This window comes from Phasianus colchicus, chromosome 5, assembly GCF_987193195.1.
Source record: "Phasianus colchicus chromosome 5, bPhaCol1.hap1.1, whole genome shotgun sequence".
Classification (NCBI taxonomy): Eukaryota; Metazoa; Chordata; class Aves; order Galliformes; family Phasianidae; genus Phasianus; species Phasianus colchicus.
This window is the reverse complement of record NC_143440.1, coordinates 46,664,545-46,692,500: the sequence shown is the minus strand read 5'-3', so window position 1 is coordinate 46,692,500 and position 27,956 is coordinate 46,664,545. Positions and strand designations below refer to the sequence as shown.

General features: G+C 39.1%; 1 protein-coding gene across 6 annotated transcripts in view; it reads right to left on the bottom strand.

Annotated features, from left to right (window-relative positions):
• PPP4R4 (protein phosphatase 4 regulatory subunit 4) overlaps positions 1 to 22,078 on the bottom strand; it is a 66,146-nt gene extending 44,068 nt beyond the window's left edge. For all 6 annotated transcript variants that reach the window (XM_090141545.1, XM_090141548.1, XM_090141547.1 and 3 more), the window contains exons 1-2: positions 21,945 to 22,078; positions 21,356 to 21,429 (exon numbers count right to left, since the gene is read on the bottom strand). In XM_090141545.1, the coding sequence (XP_089997671.1) occupies positions 21,356 to 21,429; positions 21,945 to 22,061 (191 nt within the window). In that variant the 5' untranslated portion in view covers positions 22,062 to 22,078. The remainder of the gene's footprint in view (positions 1 to 21,355; positions 21,430 to 21,944) is intronic.
• Positions 22,079 to 27,956: the final 5,878 nt, after the last annotated feature.

The window sequence follows — 27,956 nt, the reverse complement described above, 5'->3', positions numbered from 1 at the left end:
GCAAGGATGTTTGTATAACAAACAAGAAGCAAATATAAAAGTTCTGGTTAAAAAATCAATCCAGACTAGCATACCCTAACAGAAGTATTTCATTCTCATTCAATCTCTGCAAGCTGGAAAGTAACATCCAGTTAACTCTATCTCAGCCAAAACCTTGCCAATCAGAAAGGGTGTAATATTACAAGGGATGATTCTGCAGACATCATTCACAATTAGTTCTGTGCAGAGTTTGTGATGTTATTAAGACTGATATTAATGAAATATTGTCATAAAGAATAAGGCTGAAAAGAATGGAAGAAAACCAGCAACTTTTGAATAGTGCAAGCCTGGAAGTCTATATGATTGCTCATTCTGATTTAGGTCGGGGTCCTATAACCAAAATGGACATTGCTTACTCAACTCGCATAATGTATTTATGGTTAAAGAGAGGGAAGAAATTCCCCTAAGTTTAAGAAGGGCAGGAAAGGATTGCTTATGTCAGAAGTTGATAAAATTCACAGGGGTATAGTAAAGAGAACAGTTAGCAAATCCACAAAACCATGCACACACATACATACACAGATGTAAACCTCTGGTTCTGCACATCAACTTTGACTTCACTTTTAATGCCTGTGCTCTATTGTGTACAGCACAATATTTCCAGGATTCCTTTCTGTCATTTGCCAAATGTTACCTTAGCTGTGGAGAAAGTGAGAGGAGGCATCATTTGAGATGACTTTTAAGGACAGATTGGCTGTCTTTTTGTAAAAAACACATATGATTGTCTCTGATTAAGGATTAGAGAACGGATTTTGGAAAATAAGAACTGGGACTTCTCTTGGGTGGTGTTGTGCACCTCTGAAGAATGTGTGGTTATGTGGATGGTTGTGGACGGTTGGACTGGATGATCTTAGAGGTCTTTTCCAACCTTGGCAAGTCTATGAACATACACAACAGCTCACTTCTGTGCAGAAGGATGTTACCATCGTGCAGACAGGAGTAATTATTGAACTCATTAACTGCAAACCATCACAGTGAGTAAGGAACCTAAACTTTGAAAACCTCTGCCCCAACAAAAACTTTCCATTCCAGATAATGGGAATCTTGCTATTGTCTTTAGGTCTCTCTTTCTTTTTTTTTTTTTTTTTTTTTTTTTTTTGACAAAGTCAGTAAGTTAAAAACTTGTGATGAAATCATGCAAACTTCAGACTGTGTGTGTCTACCCCTAAGGCAATTTTCCTGTGAAGTCTGTGATGACGTTTGTTATCACAAAATATTAAGAACCACGTTTTTTTGTCAACAGAAATCAAAAACATTCCTTTCTGGTAAATCCATCTATTTCACATTTTCACACATAATTCATCCCGCTCAGTTTATCAGAGAGAAAATGATCTGAAGAAAAGCTAACAAAGTCAAGGTAAGCAGATTCTGAGTTTCATACAACTGATTTATCTGTGCCCTTAATACCACCTTAATACCAATACCTCAGTCTCGACCAATTTCTCTTCCTTCGCTTTCCATTTTCTTCACAGCAGTAGTGGTCAATTTAAAATATCATTTTCTACGACTCAGTATCATGTGAAGTTCCTCACTCTTCTCAACTATCATAAAGTTTTAGTAAAATATTTAAGAGGTACACTTAAATTCACAATGCCAGAAGCCAGTCACAAAACTTTAATAAGCAAAGTTCAATTGCCTGCAAATAGGACTAACTTCAGATACATCATTTCAAGGTTCAGAAGATTTCACAGAGTACAAAAACAACTAACATTTCCTATATTTCTGAAAATAGGTTCTTTTCATCTTCCCATCTCCCTTTTTTTGTTGTTGCTGCTTTTATTTGTTGTTTATAAATACGGTATCTATTCTAACTGAAAAAAAAAGTTATCAGCAGTTTTGTTATTTTTTAATCTTCTGTTAACTATTGATGTAAAATTAAGCTAAGGGGGTTTTCTTGAAAATGTCTAAGGAGCCAATTTTATGGCTTTTTTTTTTTTTTTTTTTAAAGTATTGTCTGTAAACACAAAACGGTTGACAAATTTTGATAGAGCAAAGTTAAAGCAAAACCCCTTATTAGCATCTTCAAAACCAGTCCTAATGGATAGAAGTACAGGTTTTCAGACTGATTATAATATTAGCGTCCCTACAATCTTATTAGGAAACATGTGCAAGGTCTCTCAATAAAAACATGTTTCTCGGAATCATCTCAGTGATAGAACAGTGTTATGTCAGCCACTGAAAAGGGATTAAAATTAATAAATAATCTATTCACAGCTTTCATTCTTGTTTCATTATTCAAAATTAAGTTATTAGATATTTTAATGAAATGAATATTAAAGCCTTTCATCTGCATGGCAGATTTCTCTGCATATTACATGTTGACTCCAGCTAAGTTTTAAAGCAAAATTGGGAAATCTACGGCCCCCAAAGTGGAAAAGGGTCACAGGAGAGGAGGCCTACATCTTCTTTCACTGCAGCTTGCAGTCTCAGCAAGGAAAAGATGCATACCTTTATATTATCCAGTAATAATATAAAAGGTCAAGGTAACTTGAAGAAGCTATATTTTCTGAATACTTCATTCAGTATGTATCAATGTAGAAGAAATCCTAACCACTAAAAAATACAACCAGTTTCATCGGTCAGAATTACAATGAAAAGGGCAGTGTTCCCCTTTAAAACAGAAATGCTGAGCACTTGGGCTGCTGCCAATTAACAATGTGAAGCAGGAGGCATTTCAACACCTACACAGCCTGTAATTTTCCAACTGTGGAAGATTTTTCTTCTATTCCTACCAAAAAAGCTGCACCATAGATTCCTTCTCCTTTAAATATTAAAGCCTTTAGGATTAAAGTGAACTATTGCTAAACATTCAGATTAAGATATTTTTGTAATAATAAATACTAAACAGTTATTCTCTTCAGTCAAATACTATTATGCAGGTGCTATTCCTTTATTAACTGTGCTAATTATAGAACATTAACAGAGCCCTATACTTAGTAGCAATTTAGCTCAATCTTTTTTGTGCAAGGAAAAACCTTACAGATATTACAATTTAAATATGAAACTTCAGGAGTCATCTTTGGAGCTCATCCTACAGGAGATCCCAGTGACTGTACTCTCACACCTGAACACTCCCATCCTAATTCTCATCATCTCTGCAACACCAGCTGACCACTGCAAGCCAGCAATACAAGAGCAACTCACTACAAGGTTCATTAAAAACCTGGTACTTCTCAAGAGCAAAAGTAGCACTGGGCCATCTCCCTTCGGCTCCTCCACTCATCCTTGCTTGTTTGTCTCCACCTACCTGCATATGATGATGTCTACACTACATGAGACCACCTTGCAATTGGAATAAAATCCACTTAGAAATTCATTTTCAAACATACAAGGGACAAAAAGATGATTGAGAGAACCAACATGACTTCGTGAAAGGGAAATCATGCCTGACCAACCTGACAGCTTCTACAACGAGACGACTGGCCCAGATGTTGGATGTTGTTTTAGCAAAGCTTTTGACACCAGCTCCCATAATATATTCATGGACAAATTGAGAGAAGTACAAGCAAGATAAATGGAAAATGCTGCAGGCTGAAAATTGGATGAACTATTGACCTGGCAAAGCAGCCAGCTGGAAGCCATCACTGGAGGCTTACCCTGTGGGTACATACTAGAGGCATTACTGGTTAGCATTTTCAGTAATGACCTGGATGATGCCACTGTGTGCACCTTCAGTTAGTATGCAGATGATATAAAACCAGCAGTGGCCAATACCCTGGAGAAATAGACCAACAAGGATCTCACAGAGTTCAAAACGCAAGTCCTGCAGTTACGTAGGAAAAACTCCACGCATCAGTACAGGCTAGGTCCTAGGCCTAGGAAGGACCCTGGTGTCCGATGGATGCCACATTGAGCCAAGAGCCAGTAACAACACTTGTGGCAAAGAAGGCTACAGTATCCTGGATGTATTATAAAGAACATCACCAATAGGCCAACGGAAAAGATAATTGCTCTGAGTCTCAGAGATTGACCAGAGCTAGTCCAATGAAGGTCCACTAAAATCATTAAGAGATTACAGCATTTAATATTGTTCTCAGTGCCTAGTGACAAGACAAAAGGCAATAGGCACTGAAATACAGAAAATTCCACTTCAACCTTAATAATAAAATGTATATTATAAAAAAAAAGTCTTTAACATCATAGTTCTTTAAACATTGGAATAAGTTGTCAGGTCATACAGTGGAGTCTATCCTTAGATAAGTTCCAACCCTGAGGTCATGACAATACCTGGAAAATACTGCCCTAGTTCACCCTGCCTTGAGCTCCCCAAGAGCTCTCTTCCAATCACAGAGAAAGGGCCTATGATTCTGTTGATTCTATGACTGAATGCAGGATACTTGTTTCCATCCATACAAGCAAATTTTGAAATTAGCTCCCAGCCAACAATAAGATTTCCTATCTTTCAATAAGTACTTAAAATAAAGGCTTCAAAAGTTCAACTTGAGCTTAATTTTAAAAACTGATTCTGCAAAATGAGAAAAAAAAAAAGTAAAGAGTTTGTGGATACTTAATTAGAAATACTTGTATCTGGAAAGGTAAAGAAAGACTACAGCTCCTTCTACAGCATGAACAAAAATTAGCCACTGAGTGATCCCCAGGAGAATGTTACTGCAAGAGAGCTTGAAAAAGAGAAGGATTTGCATCTTACTCCTTTGCTAGCTCTAGCCTGCAAAAAACACACTGACAGGAGTAGAACACTGTAGAGAGGACTGAAGTACAGTGCTTGAACAGATTTTGTTTAGTACTGTTGCTTTGTAGTTCAGCAAAAATGATTTGCTAAATAGCGTTGAATCAAGCACTAAAATCTGTGCTTTGCATAATTTAGTTTTACAAACCTAGAAATTCTGATGCATAACTGCATGGGAATACTGCACTAACTCATCATGACATCATTTTCAGTGCAAAATTCCAAAAAGTTGTGTTGGTCCAAATCTGCATTCGTTGGGGAAAAAAAAAAGTTTACCTACTTCAGTGAGTGAGGCATTCGAAAAACATGAAAACACTTCTCAGTCTTATTCTTAGTTTTCACAAAACTCATATACTTTAGGTGACTTTGAAAATAAAAATCCAGTGCCTTAGATTTCACTCACAGAATTTAGGTGCCTAGTAATTCTGTTTTTTAAATTCAACCTGATATGGATCTCTACTACAAAATTTCTTCTTTGCCTCATATAGTAAAATTTAGAACCCAACCAGAAAAAATAAATGTACAAGATGCATGATCAGTCATTGAAGCAGAATGCCCAGAAGTTGGAGAGTACTTGGTGACATTCAAAACTCATCCAGACAAAGTCCTGAGCAACCTAATTTAACAATAAATTAGATTCAATTGGGAAGCTGGCACTGCTTTGAGCAAGCCATTCAAACAGATGACTTGCAGAGGTCCCTATCTCTATGCTTGATTGATTCATAGATAACCTCCTCCTCATATAAAAGCTCAGTATCTGACATGATTTTGCCCTTTTCAAAATCCTTCAATAGCAATTGTATCTCCAGGATTTCTTTTCTCCAGTTCAGTGGTTGCCAAGGCAAACTAGAAATCCTGATAAATGTTTGTCAGTAATATAAAAGGTGCCTGACCCATAAGACTTTCTTAAAGAATCTTCTTTGCATTTATTGCAAGGATTTTTATATAGAAGATTTTCTTATGCAAAAAAGGAGACACAGACTTAAAACCAATTAAAGAGCTTTTTAAGGACTACTCTTGCTAAGTAAACTAACCCTTTCACAAGTCTTTTTTGTTGGTTTTTTTTTTTCCTAAATTTTACCTTTGATAGGTTAATTTAAGACTTTGTTTCATTTTAAAGAAAAAAAAAAAGAAAAAAAAAATCCTGGGAACTAGAAAAATGTCCTGAAAAAAAAAATATATATTCACAAGTGATTGTCTTTCAAGATGAATCTTCTTTGGATAAAATATAATCTTACATTTTCTTGAAGAACGCAATCCTTTCCTAACACTGCTCCAAGGCATCTCTGAAACGCAGTAATCTTCCTCTTATTTCATGCTATCTACGCTTACGTTTCAAGCATACTTCTGTAAGCATAAATTATATGAGTGTCTAAACATCTATTTGACATATTTAAGTGTATAATAAGCAGACCTAGTTCTAAGGAAGGATTTGTCATTTTATTAAAATAACTCCCTTTAATAGCCTCAGTTGAACAAAAGTTTAGAAGAATGAGTTGTAGAAATATTAACAGCTTTGAAATTACATACTCATTTCAAGAGAGGGCTATAAAAAAAACTGTATATTATCATCTAACATGTAAGTGACAAATAAAAGTAACTGGAGTCAAAACAGAAGTTTTATCTGATCACTGGAAATGTGAAGATATTTGGGATATATCTGATAACTATCTTTAAGAATACCATAGAATGGGCTAGGTTGGGAGGGACCTCAAATATCATCTAGTTTTAACCCCCCTGCTGTGGGCTGGCTGCCCCCCACCAGGTCAGGCTGCCCAAAATCCCATCCAGCCTAGCCTTGAACACCTCCAGGAATGGGTATTCACAGCTTCTCTGGGCATCCTGTGCCACTGCCTCACCACCCTCTGAGCAAAGAATCTCCTCCTAACATCTAACCCAAACCTCCTCTCTTTCAGTTGAAAGTCATTCCCCATTGTCCTATCACTATTTACTCTCGAAAAAGTTGGTCTCCCTCCTGTTTATAAGCTCCCTTTAAGTACTGGAAAGTCACAATGAGGTCTCCCTGGAATCTTCTCCAAGGTGAACAAGCCCAACTTCCTCAACCTATCTTCATAGGACATTCTCTCATCATCGTGGCCCTCCTCTGGATCCACTCCAGCAACTTCACATTTTCCTTGTGCCAGGGGTCCCAGACAAGGACACTGTACTCCAGATGGAACCTCACAAGGGCAGAGCAGAGTGGGAGAGTTACCCCTCTCTCCCTGCTGGCCACCCATCCTTTGATGCAGTCCAGGATACAGTTGGCCTTCAAAGGTAAAAGCCTTTGGTGGATCCTTTTCAAAAAATAGTGTAAGAACTAAAAAAAAACCCACTTCTCATTCATACACACATTTGCATAATTACAAATCTTTGCATCATATCAGCTATTCTATGTGTCGTACGTGTTAAATTCCAATAGTGGAGCTCCTGAGCCACACGCTGCACTATTTTCCCTTGTCAGAACACTTTTTCAAGGCCACAGATTGCTGTGGGAAGCATGTAACAACCTCAGAACTCATTTAAATTGTTCTAGAAACAAATAGCCTTTTTCTGTAGAAGGCATGTTAATATTTGTGTACACCAGCCTTCATATTCAAGAAAACTAGGGATTACTCTAGTTGCAAGATTCTGGAAGAAAGGTACAAACCAGACTGAACTACGCTCAATGCTCTCCAAAGGACAGTATCCAAAGCAGCATCAAGAAGCTTTGCCCATCAACCACTCCCACCTTATGGCCAAATCAAACACAGAAGAAACTCCTATTATTAGGCTTCTATAAATTTGCTGAAAGTAAGATGAATCTGAAAATATAACATTTAACTAATGCTCATTTTAAATGAAATCAGAAGACCTAGTAATATCCCATTACAACCATCTCATTACAATTGGCATCGTAACACTTTTCTATTAAAAAATACAATTTAAAAAAAAACACCGCATTTTCCAAAATCACCTTCTCAGTCTATTTAGTAACTATGTGCCCAGCATACTTTTAGAGCAAATATGAATAAATTCTACATGTATGAAAAGAAACAAAAGAAGAAATAAATCTGATCATATTACATTATCCAAATATGCACCTCTCCAGTTTATTCATTGCATGACCCATAGAGAAAGCTATGTATTTATGGCATGGAAGAAATAAATGCCTCAAATGACCTATCAAGTATTTAAGCCTACTTAGAGTCTTCTTCAACTTATGAGTCATTTTATTGTGAGGCATCGTACACATCAGATCCAAAAGCTCCCACTTTCATCACTGTGTTTATCATGTATACTCATCCCTCCTGAACATAACACATTTCATATTTTATCACTTCTACATTGTTTTTTTCATAGCAGCACTAATCTGACACTTGGGGAAGTAGATAAGAATCCTGTCATAAATATTTAACTGTACAAACACTGTAGTGACTGATCTAACAGAAGATATCACTTCCCTTCACCTCATCCCTCACTGTAAGTCTCTTTGAACTTTATTTAAAAATCTAACTACGCTATACTAACTCCATCAGCATACCATTAGGAAAAGCATATCACAGGTTAGGAAAGCTAATGCTACTGGTCTGTTTATCTGCATTGCTTCATTAAAAAGCAGAATAAGAATAAGGCAGAATAACAAACTAAGTTGAAACATCAGATGCTTTAACTTAGACAAATCGTATGCAAAACGTATTTTGTATGCAAGTTGACTGTCTACTTCTGAAATGGCACAGTAAACTGAACCAAAAATTAAATGAAGGAGACAAGAAGAGATATTTTTAAATTGTTGATGCAGAAAAAGTCAGTGAATGAATGAAAAGCCACAAGAAAAAAAAAATGAAAATGATACAGTCATACTGGATTCAAGGGTTTGTTTGAAGCTATTTCTTATAGCATTTTCTTGTAAGCAAGACAGATATATCTAGAGAAATATTATAGGTAGAGGTACATATAATAAGCAGAGTTTCTGTTTCAGTTAGAAAAATATGGGAGTAAAATTGTGAGCACTGAAAAAAAAGCATCTGAAATTTTAGAAAATCTTCTGAAGTTTCAGCTATAGAGGCAGTTCTTTTTCTCACAGCCAAAGAGCTCAGAATGACTGAACTCAGAACGACATCAAACTGATAACACTAAATTTTTACTTACTGATATCATAGACAAAGAGTCTAGTGACCCTTAAAAAAAAAAATCATTAGAAAACAAAACACAGAACAACAAACTGAACCCTGACATAAGCTATAAGCTAGCTTGTAGAGTGCTGGTAAGACTTGCTTTTTCTGCCTCTATTATTCAAATACTTTCAAATAGTACTGGACATCTATTTCAGACTGAAGCAGCTATGTACATAGCAATACAAAGTCAAACAGCTGACTGTAGCACTGTTCCCTCATCCATCAGCAACCACAGATCAAAGGCAACTTCCAAGAGGAACATGCAAATACCTAAAAATCACTTCAATTTAAGCTGTTGCCAATTCACATCCAGTCAAACAAAGAAGTGGTCTACTTGATTCATGTTCTCTTAGGAAAGTAGGGCAAAATTCACCTTCTTAATTAAAATGAAGAAAGAATCATGTCTCTTAGAAACATAAAAGATTTCTTCCACTGATGGCATACAGCTTGGACTGGACAGATAACCAAAGCATATAATCCAGGGAACATGATAAACAAACTGAAGCGATTACAGGTCCTGCAAATTTCCATCTCTTTTGCAGAATAATTTCAAACAGTACATTCAAATATATATTACATATACACAGATAATATCTGTATTTACATTCTTCTTAAAAATCATTAAGAGCACAGCATCAGAATATCCTTCTCCCTATTCAAGTAGGTTTTGATAATTACAATCCCAGGCCTGTCTTACTAATGTTCTCTACCTTCAAAAATCACTACAACAATTTTAAATAGACTCTTGTTAGACTATTTTTCCCCCTTCAGATAATTATATTTTAAATTATTTCTAATGGTACAATTATCCCAAAAAGTGTTTGACATTCTGCAATGGAATGAATAAATAAAGCATTTTCCAGTAATTCCACCCACATTTACTAAAATTAGCTCAGAGTCATCTCTGAAGAAAAGAACATATTTCTCTTTTCAATGCATCTCAAAAATACTTTGAAGGATCTTTGCAGTTCAGTATATCAGTTTTAATCACCAGAATGCATAGCATATCTATTTACTATGCTATCATCAGTATCCTTCCATGGAGTAAAAGTAACACAGAAAAGGAAAATTACAGTGAAAGACAAGCACTGATGCAATACATTTTTTCCTCTTTTGATTGGATGATGGCAAAGAAAAATAAGATGCATGAAATTGCAAAGGAAGGAATGGCACTGGGGGGAAGACGTGGGGGGCAGAAATCAGTTTTCTGTATGTTGGACTCAAAAAGAAAGAGCAACAGAATTGAAAAAAAAAAGTACTTATTATTAGAGTCCTTCACTAAAATTAGACAAAGCAAGAAATAATTTTTAAAAAGGCAACCTCCTCCTCATTTAATCAAGAAGATAAGGTACTGGAAAAGGAACTACTTAAAGTCTTCAGAATTAGCAATAAAATAAAACAGATTCAAAGACCTTGGTATCTATTTTATTTATCTTACTTCTCTATAATGTTGATTTTAAATAGGTGGGACAGTTCCAGTGATCAAAGTGAAAGCAAAGAATCACAGAATGGCTTGGGCTGGAAGGGACCTGAAAGCCCACTCAGTCCCAACCTTCTGCTGGGGGCTGACTGCCCCCACCAGACCAGGCTGCCCAGTGCCTCATCCAACCTAGCCTTGAGTGACACCAGGGATGGGCATCCACAGCTTCTCTGGGCAGCAGTGCCAGTGCCTCACCACCCTCTGAGTAAAAAACTTTGTCCTAAGATATAATCCAAATGTCCTCTCTTTTAGTTTAAAACCATTCCTCTTTGTCCTAACACCATCAGATGATGTAAAAAAGCTTGTCCCCCTCATGTTTATTTTCCATGCCTGTATGCATCTGATCTTTTGTAACAAACTCACTGCCCAAGTAATTTATCTGCTTATAATACAACAGGCATGCAAGGTTCAGAATTTATAAGCAACCCTTAAAATGCACCTGCAATTGGCTTTACATAATAATTAAAATAAGAGGAAATATACATCCTCTTGGGTTAATAACTATACTAAATGAGCAGGTTAATTTGTAGTTATTGCTCTCCTCCTCGACGGTTTAGTGGTTCGTAATGATGCAGTTGTAAAAGGCAAGAGTAAAAAATAAATCTTGACCTGAAAAATGTATTCTAAACAATGTCTAGCTCCCAAAATGGCAGAAAAAATAGGTACTCTCTTCTTGAACTTTTAAATGAAATTACATAAAGGAGATTAACTGTAACAGAAGCATTTTGGTGCAAACAGCAGTGAGGCAATGACTCATGTTTTGCTATTTAATATGGACATAAATCCTCCTCCTCAAAAAGCTCAGTTACAATTTCAGCAGTGAAAACTGTATCTTTTCTGCTTCTCCCTCTAAAGCCAGCTTTTTTTTTTGTTTTATCTTCAGGCCTGCAAAATAACATAAATAATATTACCATGTATACATGCATACTAAAGCAAAAGCTCTTTGCATTTCTCTTCTACATATATTTACTCTATCAGAGACAATACAATTCATACTCAGAGCAAAAACATGGTTAGGGTTTTTTTAAAGTATTTATTTACTGTCCCTAACCTAGCTTTTCCAATGTAATTTAAAAATACTGACGCCTTAAATTTGAGCAGTTTCATATCCATTTGATATGTGAGAAAACTGTAATGTAGACATCACCCTGCTCTTTCAGAAGAGTATATCCTACTTTGGAAAGCGCCCCACAAGCTGATCAGCTGTACTTCTCATGCAGTACAAGCAAACAGTAAAGCACCCCATTCTGGGAACATGACCCCTTGCAGGCAAAATGTAGTGGTATTACTGAGTACAACGAGATTCCTACTTTGCAGCTCCGTGTCAGTGGAGTTATCAACACTCTGAGCCAACTTGAATCCAACTTCTTGCTCCTGTCCAACCGCTAAAGCAAGCAGTTGTACGGCAGCTTTGAAGAATTACCATTTTATCTCAGAATAAACAGATGGCTCCAGTGTTGTCTTCATTGTTCAGCAAGAGTTTTCTGGAAGTAGGAGAGAAGGGAGGACAGAACTGATACCTACCAAAATTAATTCACTGTTTTTACTTCAAGCTGTGGGCTCAAGCCCCCAAGGCTTTCTGCTCATGCTCTTCTCATGCCCCTGCACTGTCACAGAAAATCCTGTATTGATCCATTTGCAAAGCCAGAAGAATTCTCTTAAACTAGATGATTATTGAAAAAAAGGATAAGGACAAGCAGGATGGATAAACAACTTTTTTCCTCATTAGAAACATGTAAGATTATGCTCTTTGAGGTTGCAATCTTTCATTACACATTTTTACTACTCATTGGTGCTGGGAACTTTTATTTACATAAGCTTAAAGAATATGTAAGTTTTTTAAAAAGTCTGATGTGGCACAAATACTTTCCTAGCCCCTCTAACTAACTGAAGTCCATAAGAGCAATACCCCTAGTTTTTGCATTCAGCCTGGATTCACATACACACAACACTATCATGTTGCAGTTCTATTCCTATCATATTAATTTATCCCAGCTGACACAAAATCTGAATGTAAGTTTTTTATGCTATAGTAAAGCAATGGAAGAGTATAAACAAAACAGAAATTACAGAGAAGAACACTGGGACTAAAAATTACACTTTAACATGATTTTTGTAAACAAAAAATGTGTAATTTGGAAGATATACAATGACTAAGAAATACTGTTTGTCCATAGGACATGTTACTAAAGTGGCAAGTATCTAAAAATCCTTTAGAGTATATGGGGTGAATGGGTAAGATATTTTCAACTGCAGTCAACAGGTTCAAGAAAGCACAGCAATTCCATTCAGTCCTGCTGGGAATTGACACAACTGACAAGAAATGACTCAACTCATCTGCACATTAGAGTTGTACACATTCATAGAACCTACAGCCACACGACAGCATTGAACAAAGAAAGCTGTTCCTGAAACAACCATTATCAAGATACTGGGGAACATATCCACAGCTTGATTGCTTTATTCCTTAATATTAAACCCTGCAAAAAGAATCATACAGAAACATTGATTTGAATGCAAAAGAAACTAAAAACGTAGAATTTAAATACAAATACCTGTACCATCAAGAGTCCATTGAAACAGTAAGATGGATATGAAATATCTGGTACCTTGTCCTGCTCATATAAAAGTATCAGCCAGAAGCAATAAGGCTGGCCTCAGATAGATGTTTCTAAGAGATCTGGCAGAAGTTTCCAAATGGTTCTTTGTCTCTTTTCTCATTCTGTTTTACTATGACCCAAAGCAGAAAGCCTTTCTTCCATAGACAGTGGTGTCTATCTGGTAGCTGTGGGGAATGCACATTCAATTGGAAATATTATTTCAAGAAATGGCTCCATGAACCAGCAAGGTTAGGGAGTGAGGAGCAACTTTAGAAACTGCATGTAAAACTAGTTTGAACAGATTGATGAACAGAGTTTGGAGGGCTCTTATTTCCAAAGAATGTGAAGGATAATCCTATTGTTCAGTCTGCCAAGACCTGTACACAAGCTGATCTTGGAAGATATTTATACGAGGTGAAGGAAAACAAGGTAAAAGAATGCCCGTGATGTTAACGTTCACAGCATGAATATCATCATCTCGTTCCATTGAAATAATTCTTGCTACTTACAAATCACTACCCTATCTTTAAAAACCTTTCCTTGAGCTCTGGCTTTGGCTAGAGATGCAACTTCTGGCACAGCACAGGGCCATTCAGTTTCAGAATCTGAAGCAACTTTCATATTAAGGCACAGAATCATGTAACTGTATATAATTTAGACAGCTGGTTCTTCAGCCATTATGTTCTATTCCAGACTTTGTCAATACTATAGAAATTGCTTCCAATTTTCTCTTCAATTTGCATTCAAGATCTAAAGAGAAGTTATGTTACGCAAAAAGTTGCCTCTGAAAAATAAAACACATCCCTTCCCAAAGCATTAGAAATTCTAAATGATAACAGGAGATCTCCTTGAATTCCTCAGTCTCAAGAACTATCTACATTCCCATCATGCTTATTCCAGTGTAAAAATCTCTGCTTAAATGATGAAATAATCCTCGTTTAGCTTTTGAAAAATAAAGCTTCAGGCTCTGAGGCTTGATAGAGTCAGTATAACCTTAGCAGACTATTGACACCTCAACCAGCAGCTGGTGGAACAAAGACAAAATTCTAAAAATAGCTAAATAAAATAGTTATACAAGTATACCCCAGATAGCAGGATTAATTTTAAATCTTGATGGAACTATTTCTTTTTGCATTTCAAATTATTCCTGTCACAGCATATCAGCTGAGGCACAGATTCAAGCCTGCAGTCCTAGTTCCTGAAGCCCTTAAATTGCAACCAGAATTTCACCCCAGTAAAGCAAGCTCCCCTTTACAAACTATGGAAATGTGAACCAATGCATAATGGAGTTTTTATCCACCTTAGTTTGTGGAAATTAGGGAGCACCACCAAGAGCTCTGAAATTAAAAACACATGAAGCAATATATCAGCACCAAATATCATTACTCAACAGCCTCAAAGTACTTACACAAAAGCATTGTGTAAGTAAAAGATAAGCATTTGTCTAGCCCCAGCCCCCTACCACTAACAGTGCATGCTACTATTCTGATACTCTCAAAACTGAAATGTACTAGTCTTAGGGGAAGAATTGCTGGACCACTGCTGAATGCTGCCAGCAGAAACTGAAGTTGAGTCAGAGCGCAGGTCCATGGAAGCATCACGCCATAGCATGTGGAGGGCTCCCAAGCCTGAAGTAAAGTAGTCCTCAAAACAACAGAACATGGCAATAAAATCTCCTAGTTACTAGTTTCAGTCACTGTCATATTACAGTCATTACATTATGGGGCACCATCTTGCGATTGTGTTCTCAGACTTACACAAACAAATAGATGGACCTACTCTTTGAGGAGCCTGCATTTTGTGTATTCTAACACAAAACATTGTATTTCACCCATCTGCATCCTCCTGCCATTTCTCCTGGATGCATCATAAGGTTCTGAAAAACTTGTGTAGTGCTATTACCCATTGCCAAATCAGGCAAAGGATACAAAAATAAATGGGCAATCTTGAGCAAGCATGAGGATAAAGGCTCCTTACAAGTACACAGTGTTGTTATGAACAGTTGAAGCTTTCTAAGAAATGTAATACAAAGGAGAATTGTTATACTTGCACATTAATTGTGCCATTTCAAAATGAATTGTGCAGCTGTTATAAAGTTATTTATTAAGTAATCATGCTTATCTAAACAAAAACAAAGCAAACTCAGTCTCCTGCTGAGCAACATGTTACTATTGCGTGGTGTTCCTTGTGTAGAAACAAAGAAGCACTATAAATACCTTGTTGGATATTCCAGATCTTTTCTAGGGGTTAAGCTTTCTGAGGTCAATAGAACAGTTTTAGATGTTGAAAAACCCCATCATTCTTTCAACTATGTTTACTATGAAAAACCACAAATACACACTACCAAGTTCCTCTTTATTATGTTGTGCCCAAAGATGCTCTGAAACAAACTGAATTAGCACCTCCAAAGGAGAATGCATCAACATATAAGGAAGGGCTACCGTTGCCCCAACATATCACAGCTCTCCTGTAGACTTCTGAAAGTCCAACTTAATGTCAAAGAGCTTATTAAATACTCTGCAGCTGATACACTATACTTTCCAATCTTTTCAATTTGTACGGAAGTCCAAAGACTTTTGAGTGTAAATTTGAGATTAGCACAATCTGATTTAAACCTGTTCTGCTATTGATGGGAAAGTGATCTGTCAACTGTGACTTCCTCTCCACTCATGCTCCCCCTCCTGCTAGCTCAAATAGTTGTGCAGTTGCACATTTTTTTGGAAGTGAGCACCTGAAAAATTTGTTAACATGACTGTCAGTTCCTTAATCAGACTGAGACTGCATGGCTGCAATCCCATTAGTGCTAGCACACACAAAGCACTGCAACACCTGGTTACGCAAGGAAAGGAAAGAACTGCTCTGTCTGATACAGCAAGAGCTTCATTCAGCTTGATGTTGAAACTATACGAAAAAACCTCAGCTTCATGCACACCATAAGCCAGCCAAGTCTATTAGTGCCCAAAGCCATTTTACCCACTCCAGAGTCCTGTTCCCATGCTGCTACCCATTTCTCTCATGCTGGCATAGGTCTTTTCTCAAGGTGATCTATTTTCAAACTAAGCATTATTTTAACCAGGTTAGACGGGGCCCTGAGCAGCCTGGTGGCAATCAGCCCATGGCAGGGCAGTTGGAACTTGGTGATCTTTCAGGTCCCTTCCAACCTAAGCCATTCAATGATTCTATGATTATTTTCATGGTTTGGCTCAGATCAATTCCCCAGTGTGCCTCTGAGGCAGAGCACAAAGCCTGGAACAGTGAAACAACTGGCACTGCCATCTTCCTGAGAGAAGCAAGAAAATTGAAATGGAGATTTTTCTCTCTCCATTGTGTTCTGAGGTTTCTCAGAGTGTTATATTAAGCTATGCTGTGTACGTTTACCATTGGTTCCTCAAATCAGCAAATATGATCAACAGAAGTATTTTCATGAGTCTAAATTTTAATAAAGGCTTGTGACTTTGTATTGTTTCAGAAAAATACAGGTATACCTTTCACTTTGAGGAAGCAAAAATATCTATTTCATATGCATGCATGTATAACAGAGTCAAGGTCATGCAATCAATTTATCCACCCAATTAAGTGAGTGCAACTTTTACGTAATATAAATTGTAATTAAAAATAGACATTATTATCTTGGTCATACTTTAATAAAGACTAAAGTGGTATTTTTTATGATAGCATTTACAGCTTAAAGGTCTAGCTGGAAGTATTATTTTCTAACACATTTGATGTGACAGCTGGATCCTTTAGCATCCTACCTAGGCACCAGGACCATAAAAACATAAGATGCATAATCTCTTTATTTTAGATAATGTTTATAATCTGTTACATTACACAGTGTTTAATTCAAAAAGTGAGTTGCTTGCATCTACAGAGAAAAAAAAATCTGAGAAATTAGTATCACAAAGACTGAAAAAAAACAATAACAGTCCTTGAAGTAGTAGCTGGTGGTTGTGATGCTCACATTTAACAACATATATTGCATAAAGAGACATTCAGAATTGAGAATACTCTTGCTAATCAAAGAGGGTTACAATAAGGCACACTAATTATTTTTACTGATACATGCTAGGTTTATAAGCACTGGATTCTTTCTAATCTAGATCTATTCTGCCTTCAAAATCCACACTAAATGTTTTGGAGAGGAGTTGAGTTGCTTTCTAAACTGACAGAACCACTCCAAAAAACAAAGTACAGTGTATTCCCAAAAGAGTGAATAATTCAATCATCTTCCACCTTGATAACTCAATATTACCCTGGTATTTTGAGTACAACAGAAATGTCAAGGCCTGGAAGCTTTAACACTAAGCAGGCACAAATTAACCCAACGTAACTGAATACAAAATAATACAATGCACAAAAACATTATGAAAACCCCTAGGAAAACCTATCAGAAAAGCTTTCAGAAAAAAGCAAGCCACTGTACAGAATGTGTTCTAGTAAATATGTATGCAAACCAGATTTGCATCAGACAAAGAATACATACTTTACTATTGACTTTTTGCCACAAAAGGATTAGTTCCAGTAAGACAACGAAGAGTAAGTACTCCCATTAAACATCAGAAATCATGGAAATAAAGACTACAGGCAAAAGTTGCCGTAAGAACAAAAATTGCTGTCCCCGAGCTGCTTCACTGCTGGTCACTCTCCTGGCAGAGGTTATGATGCCCTGAAGAGTCATGGAGTTAAAGCATTTGGTCATTTCAGCAGTAAGTCTGGCAGCTTGTCTTAATCTGCTGGTGGCCTTCCATGATAAGTGATCATCTTGACACAGATACAGATGAGATAAACATTGCTATTCCGCTCTCCTAGTTCTTCTCTAGGGCCAGCAATATCCAAAACACATTCAGAATACAGCTTCTAGGTAATTCCACTTAGACTCACCGGAAAACACAAGGCATTCAGGTTGAAGTTCTGAAACCTAAACCCCAGATGCTAAGATGCATCTCCTTCTATGAGGCACTAAAATCCATTAGATTTCAACAAAAATTCTTAAGTTTTCCTGAAAACCTGGTCTGCAGAAGCCCAGTTTCTTGATCAGAATATTACTATTAATTGTGATTACAACTGACAGTCTGATTTTCCAGCACATTCCTATTAAGTTAGAACTTGATCAGTTTAATTGAAGAATATTATCTAATTAAAATTGAGTACTCTGAGCAACATCAATCTAAAGCTACCATTCACCCATGCTTACATCATATTGAAGTGACTCTGGCCACTGAGGGAGCTACTGAGCCTCTCATTTCACTTGCACAACTATTTCTGAACAGTTCTGATGAGCCAAATCAAGGAGCTCATTTGATGAAGACTATTCTGACTAAAAACAATCAGCTGTAGCTTGATCATCTTGTCAACCTACCTCATTACACAGCTATCTGAAGATGAAAACTAATGCAGCAGAAAAGAAAGCCACTCAGATTCCAAAAATAAAATATATATTATACATAATATTAAATTATATATATTATATAACAAACTTGCTAGAATGATCAGAATTGCTACTAGTAACTTAGAATACAAAACCAAACTACGGTATGTAACAACAGAAAGCCAGTTAAAATGAAGCCACATCCCTTTGAAAGTGATGTTTTAATCAGCATTAATATGTCAGTGTATTCACTGTGTAATAAGTACATGTATAGACATGTATTGGCAACCATGCCCATGGCAGAGGTTGGAACTAGATGATCTTTAAGATCCCCTCCAACCTAAGCCATTCTATGATTTACATACTTAGAAGACAATAAACAGAAATTGATAAAGTATATGACACGACATTGTGGCTAGATACAGATAGATGACATTTAGAAATGAAAGAAAGATTATGAGATGGATATGAATATGTGCTGCACAGGCAAAACAAATAGCTTTATAAAGAATGACACTAATAAGTAAAATAGCACGTCAGAAACTCTGTAGTATTACTGCCAAATGAGAAGTAACACAAGAAATGAAAAAAGAATGAATTAATGAGACAGGTAGGAGAGCTGGAAAAGAAATCTCATATATACAGTAGCAGGAACCAGACATAAACATATAAGAAAAAAAAGAATAAGAAGAAAAAGAAGAAACATGTACATGCTATTCAGGTACTAAAAACCTCAGAGAGCAAAGACTATAATTCTCTCCAAATAGGATGTCAATGCTTCTCTTTTCAGACTACGCTGTTCAGGCTTTGGAAGCAGAAATCTAGAGGGGGTGTTGTGGGGAAGGAGTTTCTACTAAAAAACACAACAGCTCTGCATATAAGCAAACCAGAGGATCTGAGTTTCAGGGTGGTGAGAAGAGGTTGGAGGTGGGTTCTGGAGGGAAAGAAGGCCAGAAAATGAGAAGAAAGTGACTGATTTTTTTTTTGTTTGTTTGTTTGTTTAGAATGAAAGCCATTACAAAATGGCTCTTTTTGTATTTGCACAGAAATTAATTACTAAACATCAGCTTTGCTGGATCATACAAAGGCTTCACTCAGTATTACTCAGCTCCATTGTGCTGAATGTGTACAAGCAACACTACTTTAAATATACCCCTCTAAGAAACTAAAATTTTCTAACTAGAAGATTCAAGTTATGTATATAAGTGACAATATAAAAACCAATGTGACACAATGTTAAGCATTTCAATACTACTTGTAGGTACCGAAGGTAAGATACATACTTCTTATTACTGCTCTTGCTTTTTTATTATTATTATTATTAAATGGACAACCTGAAGGAAGTCAAATAATGCATCTGCATGAGAAAACGAGGCATGAAAAGTCCAAGTTGACATCACTGTCCAACAGGAACAGGCAGGGATACTGTGTTATAATAGATGAAAAATAGCAGACAAGCCAAAAATATATACCTCTGTGCATTACATAAAGGATACCATTTGTGTTACAAGCAGCTTTTCAACTCTGCTTATATCCTACTTGGTGCAAGGAAAGCAGCATAGAGCAAAAACTTCTCCGGATTAGTGTCTTAACATACCTGGACAATCACAGCAAGTGATTGCTTTACAGAAAGCTTACCAAGCAGAGATGAAGCCACCTTCATCTCTGACATTCAGCACAAATGTCTATGAAGTGGCAAAAAATGAAAATTTCAGCACAAGGAAATGAATGTTATGTCCCTGGAACAGCTGTTCATGTAGAGAGAAAGCAGATGAAGATACCAAAAGAAGTTCAAGGCCAAGTTCAAAAGTAATTAGTAACATGAAAGATGCAACATAGAACCTTTCACCCTTTAACCAGGCAACGATCCAGTAACGACATACTGCTTGAAACACCATTTTTATTGAGAAAAGAGCAAAAAAAAGAACAAAGAAATTTATGCCTACAGGGAGGGGACATGATAAAGGGAATGGGAAGAAGCCAGCCCTGCTGATTGCTGTGAGGTACAAAATGAAATTGATGTGATTTTCTCCAGTGATATGCACCGTATGCAAACTGTTTTCTCTGAACTTCCCCAGAGTCAACAGATTGCTTTCAGATTATTTTGATTACAGGAACTAGTTCCAATACAGAAGTTTCTAAATCAGTATTTAATAAAGTTCAGCATCAAAAGAAACTCACTACTAAGACTAATAGCAGCAGACAAAAATGCTTACCTAAATAAAATGCCACACATCCCAGAAAGGGAAAACTAAAGCATTGGGATTATGTACTCTAAACACTGAGGGCAGTGATAGACCAGAAGAGCACTTCGAACAGCAGAATAAGCAAACTGAGAGGGAGCTGCAGCTGGTTCTCCAATTACCATGTATTGTGCAAAAACGAATACTCAAATCAAAATCCCTCAGAACATTTGTAATCTCAAAGATGACACGCAATTGCTGAAAGTGATCTGTATTTTAGAATATCAGCATTTAAGTTGCCCAGTAAATGCAAGTAAAATTCTTTCAAGAACATGTAGGGGGAGGTACAATGAAAAGCCACAGGGAAGCATTAACAGAGCATCTTCCACAGTATTGCATAAGGACAACAAAACTAATCCCTCAAGTTTTCATTTCAGAAAGCCCAGATGTATTCAAGCAGCTCTGTTATCAGCTTGTGTAACCACTCATGCTTCAGAGTAAATATGAAGGCATTGAATAAAGGGCATTACTAATGTTAATACTCAAGGTTCTTGCAAAACCATCTGCTGGGGAAAAGAAGATAAAGCACAACTCAGTGTTGATGTGGGCCATATTAGAAACTCAAATGTTGGTACACCTGCACAGGCATCAGAGGCTTTGCAACTTTACAAAATACTACTACAGTACCTATCTTTACCTTATTTAAACATCCAATATAGCAGAAAGTAAAAGACAACAACTACTACGAGACAGAAAATAAAGAGAGTGAAGAGTAACAGCACCAAAAAAGCCATATGTAAACACAGAGGTAAGTAATGTTTCACAGTAATGCTGTAGGAAATACCTGAGCAGGTAAAGAGCCCTTTCAATGTCATTGAGTTCTTCATCAACTGTCAATCGTTCTATTTCTTCTGGTGTCTATCAAGTGTGAAATAGAGATTATGAGTTCACAATGCCTTCCCATTGCCTTATTTTAATCCTCTTTTACCAATCCCCTCCTCCCCACACGCAGGGATGCTCCAGGATTGATCTGAATGTCCCTGAGCCAACATCTCAAATTCAGTCCCATCGATCCCTCACTGGGGGAAAGAGGGGAAAGAATTGAAGCACAGCCCCACGTCAGATACTATCACTATTCATCACTTGAAAGAAAGTATAAATCAGTCACACGTACATTAATCTAAAAGCCAAAGTAAGTCTGATTTTGGTTTTTTGTTGGTTTTCTTTTCTTTTCTTTTCTTTTTTTCAGCGTAGCATATAGCATATTAGAAACGTAGAGTTCAATACGCTTTACTCCAAAACGACCGAAAACAATCTCTGTCTGATACCACGGTGCTGTAAAACAAACCGCCTATCCACACAACTGCCCGCAAACACAACCAGCAACAATCTCACACGGACTGCAAAGCACCGTTCTATTTCCGAGCACATACCTTCAGACTCCTGCGCACCGGCCGCTCTATAATAGTTAGTTCCTGCAGGTCTTCTACGTACCCGAACAGATTGCTCTGCCCAAAATCCATGTCGCTGGAGCACGGCACGGGGCGCATGGACGCGCCGCAGCCCCCGGCAGCCGCCGCTCCGCCCGCGGCTCACATCGCGCTGCCAGCACCGCGCAACGCCCCCTCCGTGCCTGCCGCCACCGGGAGCCCGGCACACTGCGGCACGGCCCCGCCGAGCTCCCGCCGCCAAACTTTGTGCGGCCGCTTCCCCGGCCGGGCAGGGAGCGGGATGCGCCCCTCCCGGTACCCCGCGAGTGAGGGTGTTAGGAGCCAACTTTCCCCTTTCTCTCCGCTCAGTGCCGCCCCGCTGGTCCCACCGCTCGCCGCCTGGGCACGGAGCGGAGCAGCCTCGCCGCGCAGCCCGGGTGCCGCCCCCCCGCCCCGGGGGGAGGGACGGTCGCCGTGGCGCAGTGACGCTCCCCGCCTCCGTCCCGCTCCGGCAGCGCAGCCCCCGAGGCGGACGAGCCGCACGGCGCAGCAGGCAGCGCGGGGGCGAGAACTGAGGGCCGGGCCGGGCTGGGCTGGGGCAGCCCCGCACGCTGGCAGCCTCCGCAGCGGGGCCGCCCCAGCAGCACGAGCCGGTCGCCGGGGCAACGCAGCGCTACAGCGGCCTCCGCGGGGCAGAACGGCTCCGAGTGCGGCGAGATCCGAAGATGCCTCAGTCCGCGTTCTCCCGGCGCGGCTGTGGCCACGCACACCTCTCTCCTGGCTTTTCTGACTCGCCGGTGCCGTTCGAAGCACCTCCTTCCGCCCGGCCCGGTGCTTTGTAGCACCTCAGTACCCTCGCCCTATTCCACGAACTATTTCGAAGCAAACATCGAATGAAGCTGGAAACGTTGTGAATTTAGTGAAAAGCCCGAAGCAGGTTCCTCTCCCGATTAATGCTTTCAATTTCAATTAATAAGTAAGATAACCGACAAACGTGGCAGTGATTTGTGATCCTCCAGCAATGACATCACTCACGCTTTTCCTAGCCTCATGTTCTTCCTCCTTACTGCCCCGTAATTCCCCACTGGCACGGGGGCTCTTTCTGAGGCACCTACTTGCAGCTTGGCAGCTTGGCAGCTGTAGGATCTATTCTGCCTCACAGAGTACACTGGAGATACGAGGAGAGTATTTAAAAAATGAAAAAGCCAATTTCTGCCCTTTTAAGGATGGCCAAATAACATGGAAAATGCTCTCTTTCTAAAGAATTCAGTACGACAACACCTTTGGGAGTGGACAGGAGTTCACAACAGCGCCCAGCATTCAAGTAGCCAAGGAGTTCTCTGGCCTGCAGGACAGTGGCAATTATCACAATGAAAACAATCAGAGTAAATAAATAAAACAACATACCTGCAAATATTCTGTAAGAGTTTATTTGAGAGCTTAGCAACATTTCACTGCTACTTTGATACCTGTGTATGACTCAGTACGTTTGGTTGGAAAACGTAATTCCAGAGATTGGTAATGCTATACAGCCTATTGCTGAGAATTTGATCAACTTTTATTTTATAATCAGTATCTCAGCTTTTATTTTCTAAGAAATGAACACAGTGTGTTATTTCTTTGTGTATTGTACAGGCCAAACCCCGCGCTCATTTAAATCACTGGAATGGTTTAAAAAAAAAAAAAAAAAAAAAAAAAAACACTCCATTATTTCAAAATAATAACACCAAAACTGCCAGCAGAAAAAAAAGAAAAAAAAGAAAGAAAGAAAAAAAAAACAGGAAAAAAAAAAAAACTGATCCAAAGTACAAATAAATAATTAATGTTCTGTTTTATAATAGAAAGCCCAAACAAAACAGTCCATGGTTTCAAGAATGGTGATGAAGTACAGTTAAACACTGTTTTAAAAATCTCCTTTGCAATAGAGAAATTTGTAAGTAGGGAAAGTGAGCAGACAGGAAATTGAAAAGTTATAGCTGAATTTATCTCAAAGCAGTCAACTAACTACCTCCAGGAGATGGAAAATAATAAATATATACATATATATAAGAAGAAGGACTTTATAAAATGTTCTCAAATTCAGAGTCCTGGCTCCAGAGACAGAATGACAGAATGGCTAGGGTTGGAAGGGACCTCAAGGATCACGAATCTCCAACCCCCCTGCCACATGCAGGGCCGCCAACCTCCTCATTTAATGCTAGACCAGGCTGCCCAGGGCCCCATCCAGTCTGGCCTTGAACACCTCCAGGGACGGGGCATCCACAACCTCTCTGGGCAGCCTGTTCCAGCATCGCACCACTCTCTCTGTAAAGAACTTCCCCCTGACATCCAACCTAAATCTCCCCTCCCTCAACTTAAAACCATTTCCCCTCATCTTGCAGTTATCAACCCTTTCAAAGAGTTGATTCCCCTCCTGCCTGTAGGCTCCCTTTAGGTATTGAAATGCTGCAATGAGGTCACCCCACAGCCTTCTTTTCACCAGGCTGAACAAGCCCAGCTCCCTCAGCCTGTCTTCATAGGGGAGGTGCTCCAGCCCCCTGATCATTTCTGTAGCTCTTCTCTGGACCCTTTCCAACAGCTCTCTGTCTTTCTTGTACTGGGGGCTCCAGACCTGGACACAGTATTCCAGATGGGGCCTCACAAGAGCAGAGTAGAAGGGAACAATCACCTCTCTGTCCCTGCTGGCCACCCCTCTTCTGATGGAGCCCAGGATACCATTTGCCTTCCAAGCCACAAGGGCACACTGCTGGCTCATATTAAGTTTTTCATCTATCAAGACCCCCTGTCCTTCTCCACAGGGCTGCTCTCAAGGACTGCTCCTTCCAGTCTGTATGGATGCCTGGGATTCCTCCGGCCCAAGTGCAAAACCCTGCACTTTGCCATGTTGAACCTCATCAGGTTCACCCGGGCCCACCTTTCTAGCCTCTCGAGGTCCCTCTGAACGGCATCCCTTCCTTCAACCGTGTCGACCGCACCACTCAGCTTGGCGTCGTCAGCAAACTTGCTGAGGGTGCACTCAATTCCGTCATCAATGTCATTGATAAAGATGTTAAAGAGCACGGCCCCAAGACAGACTCCTGGGGGACGCCGCTCGTTACCAGCCTCCACCTGGACACGGAGCCATTGATGACCACCCTCTGTCTGCGGCCTTTCAACCAGTTTCTTATCCATCGAGTGGTCCACCCATCAAATCCATGTCCCTTCAATTTGGAGATAAGGATGTGGTGGGGGACCGTGTCAAAGGCCTTGCTCAAGTCCAGGTAAATGACCTTGGTTGCCTTTCCCTTGTCCACCAATGCCGTCACTCCATCATAAAAGGCCACCAGATTGGTCAAGCATGACCTTCCTCTGGTGAAGCCGTGCTGGCTGTCACGGATCACACGCCCTTTCCTCATGTGATCAAGCATGTTATCGAGGATGATCTGTTCCACGATCGTCTTTGAAGAGTAGCCAGCTCTCCTCAACATCTTTAAAAACAAAGACAGCATCCCAGGTGATCTCAGCCAACAGTCCATTGAACAGCTTAAAGTTCGCTCTTCCAAAGTTCAGGGTCCTGATGCCACTCTTCACCAAGCCCACATCCCTCGAGATCGCAAGCTCAAACAGGGCGTGGTCACTGCAACCCAGGCTGCCTCCAACCTTAACACCATTAATGATTTCCTCTGCATTGGTGAGCAGCAGGTCCAGCAGTGTTTCACCTCTGGTCGGTCTGTCCAACACCTGGACCAGAAAGTTACCATCAACACATTCCAGGAGCCTCCTAGATCTCTTGCAACTCGCCATGTGGTCTTTCCAAGAGATATTCAGATGGTTGAAGTCCCCCATCAGGACAAGAGCCCGTGAGCACGAAGCCTCCCGCAAGAAAGCCTCATCAACAGTCTCCCCTTGATCATGTGGCCTGTAGTATACTCCTATCACCAGCTGGCTTTTGTTAGACCCATCCCTAATTCTAACCCACAGGCTCTCAGCCTGTTCCTGACCATTTCTCAGAGGGAGCTCCTCACAGTCTATCCACTCTTTGACATAGAGGGCTACTCCCCCACCCTTCCTACCTAACCTATCTCTTCTAAAGAGCTGATAGCCCTCAATGGTGGTATTCCAGTTATGGGAGACATCCAACATCTTCAAATCTTAATCAAGAAAACCCTTTTATAAGCTCTTTCACAACTCATTTCTGGTTATTTCATCTTGCAAATGGCTCTCATGAATCTTGAGGGTCTTAGGAGACCAAAGAAGTTTCGTTTTGCGTTCTTCAAATTAGAAACTTATTGCAGTCTTCAAGTCAAATATTGAAAAAGTCAGTCTTAAAGAATGAAGTATGTTAAGATTTAAACTAGGATGGTTTTCCATATTTCATTTTATATTAATTTTACAAGTCACAAAATAACAGGCTGTTGTTATAAATATATATATAAGATGCAGACAACTCCCTTAATGCCTTTAAAAGTCAGTGCTTATGATTCAGCCCAGGCCACACTGTGCAGACACGACTCCAGTAAATTTTAAAGTCAGTAGGTATGTGAAATATTTTTGTAGAAGAATTTTATGACATCTTGAAAATGCAAAAAGCAAAAGAAAACTAAAAGAAGTTTCTTGTTAATTAAATACCAGTCCAGAAGGAGCATCACAGGAGGAATTAAGTTGCCTGAATTCAATACAAACTTATTCCCTTTTGACGCACACATCTGCCAGACAGAAAGAAAAAAACGCTGCACATTTTGTTCCAAAACCATATATAAGTTACTCCCCCCAGCAGTAAATCTACTCTTCCCCAACGGTCTGTCATCCTCATTTGTGATGAAAGTCACATGACTTCCCTTACACCGTTGCTGCTTTCAGCACTCCACTTTTCCACTACTCTCTTCTGCAAATAAAGCTCTACTTTCAGCTTCATTCTCAACCTTGTCACAGCTATTACAATGGTATGAAGAGTTATTTCATAATGCTTTTGTGAAATCCAGAGTGAATTGGAACCCCCATTTTAACACAGGAGCTGTGTAATCTTGTGAAAGTCAAAACAGGGCTGATTTTAAATAATCCTTCATTGATGGAGAAAATTGCAGAGCACCCAGGAAAATGACATGCATACCTAGTGGAAGGAGAAAAACAGTGTTATTCACGAGTTCTAAAGAAATAAACTATGAATGCAGTATGCATCACAAATGAAAAAATACAAGATGGAGAGGAGGACTTTGCTATCAGCACCCTCAGCCCATGGACTCTGGAGGGGATTTGCCGTGTTGCACAGATGCACAGTTCTCCTTTGCTGCCCAGCATCAGGTGCCTGCATTCTAGAAATGGCTTTCAAAAGGCTGTGACTCTTTGATCTACTTGTTATGCCTTCCCAAGAATTAACCTGTAAACTGAATTATTCACAGAGAAATTGAAAATTCAGAAAGTCTCAACGTGTATCGTAATGTCTGAGTCAGCTGGAATATAAAATAACTGGTTTGGAGGGTGCAGAAGGACATGCTAGTAAACGCTTTCAGACCATGTGAGCACTCCAGATTTTTTTGGCTTAATGTTTGGGGTTTTTTCTTTACATATTTCTAATTTACACTATGCTTTTAGCTGAATACTTCCTTTTGAAATGAAGAATTTCCTTAAAGGTCAAAATTAAATTAAATGTTTCATTCTGTCACTTCCTCTCCCCCCCTCCCTTTTTTTCTGTTAATTTAACACTCCAGAAAACATCAGTGCTCTTTCATGCAGTACACTACGTAGATTATGCACAGTTCTGCTCAGAACTCAGCACCTAAACTGAGCACGCAGAAGTTTGATTGTCTGTTCACCAGCAACAAGAGACAGCCGGAGCTGCATCAGCTGTAGCTCACCATTCCCAAATAAGCAACCTCTGCCTGGAATGTTTTGGGGTTTTTTATTGGTTTATTTTCACCAAACCCTTCAAAAATGCAGCTTTAACATTTAATCTACTGCCTTAGCTTTGCAAAGAGAGGTTTCCTATTCTATTCTAACTCCAGGTAAGAATGCATGCACAAACAGCTGTTCATCAGA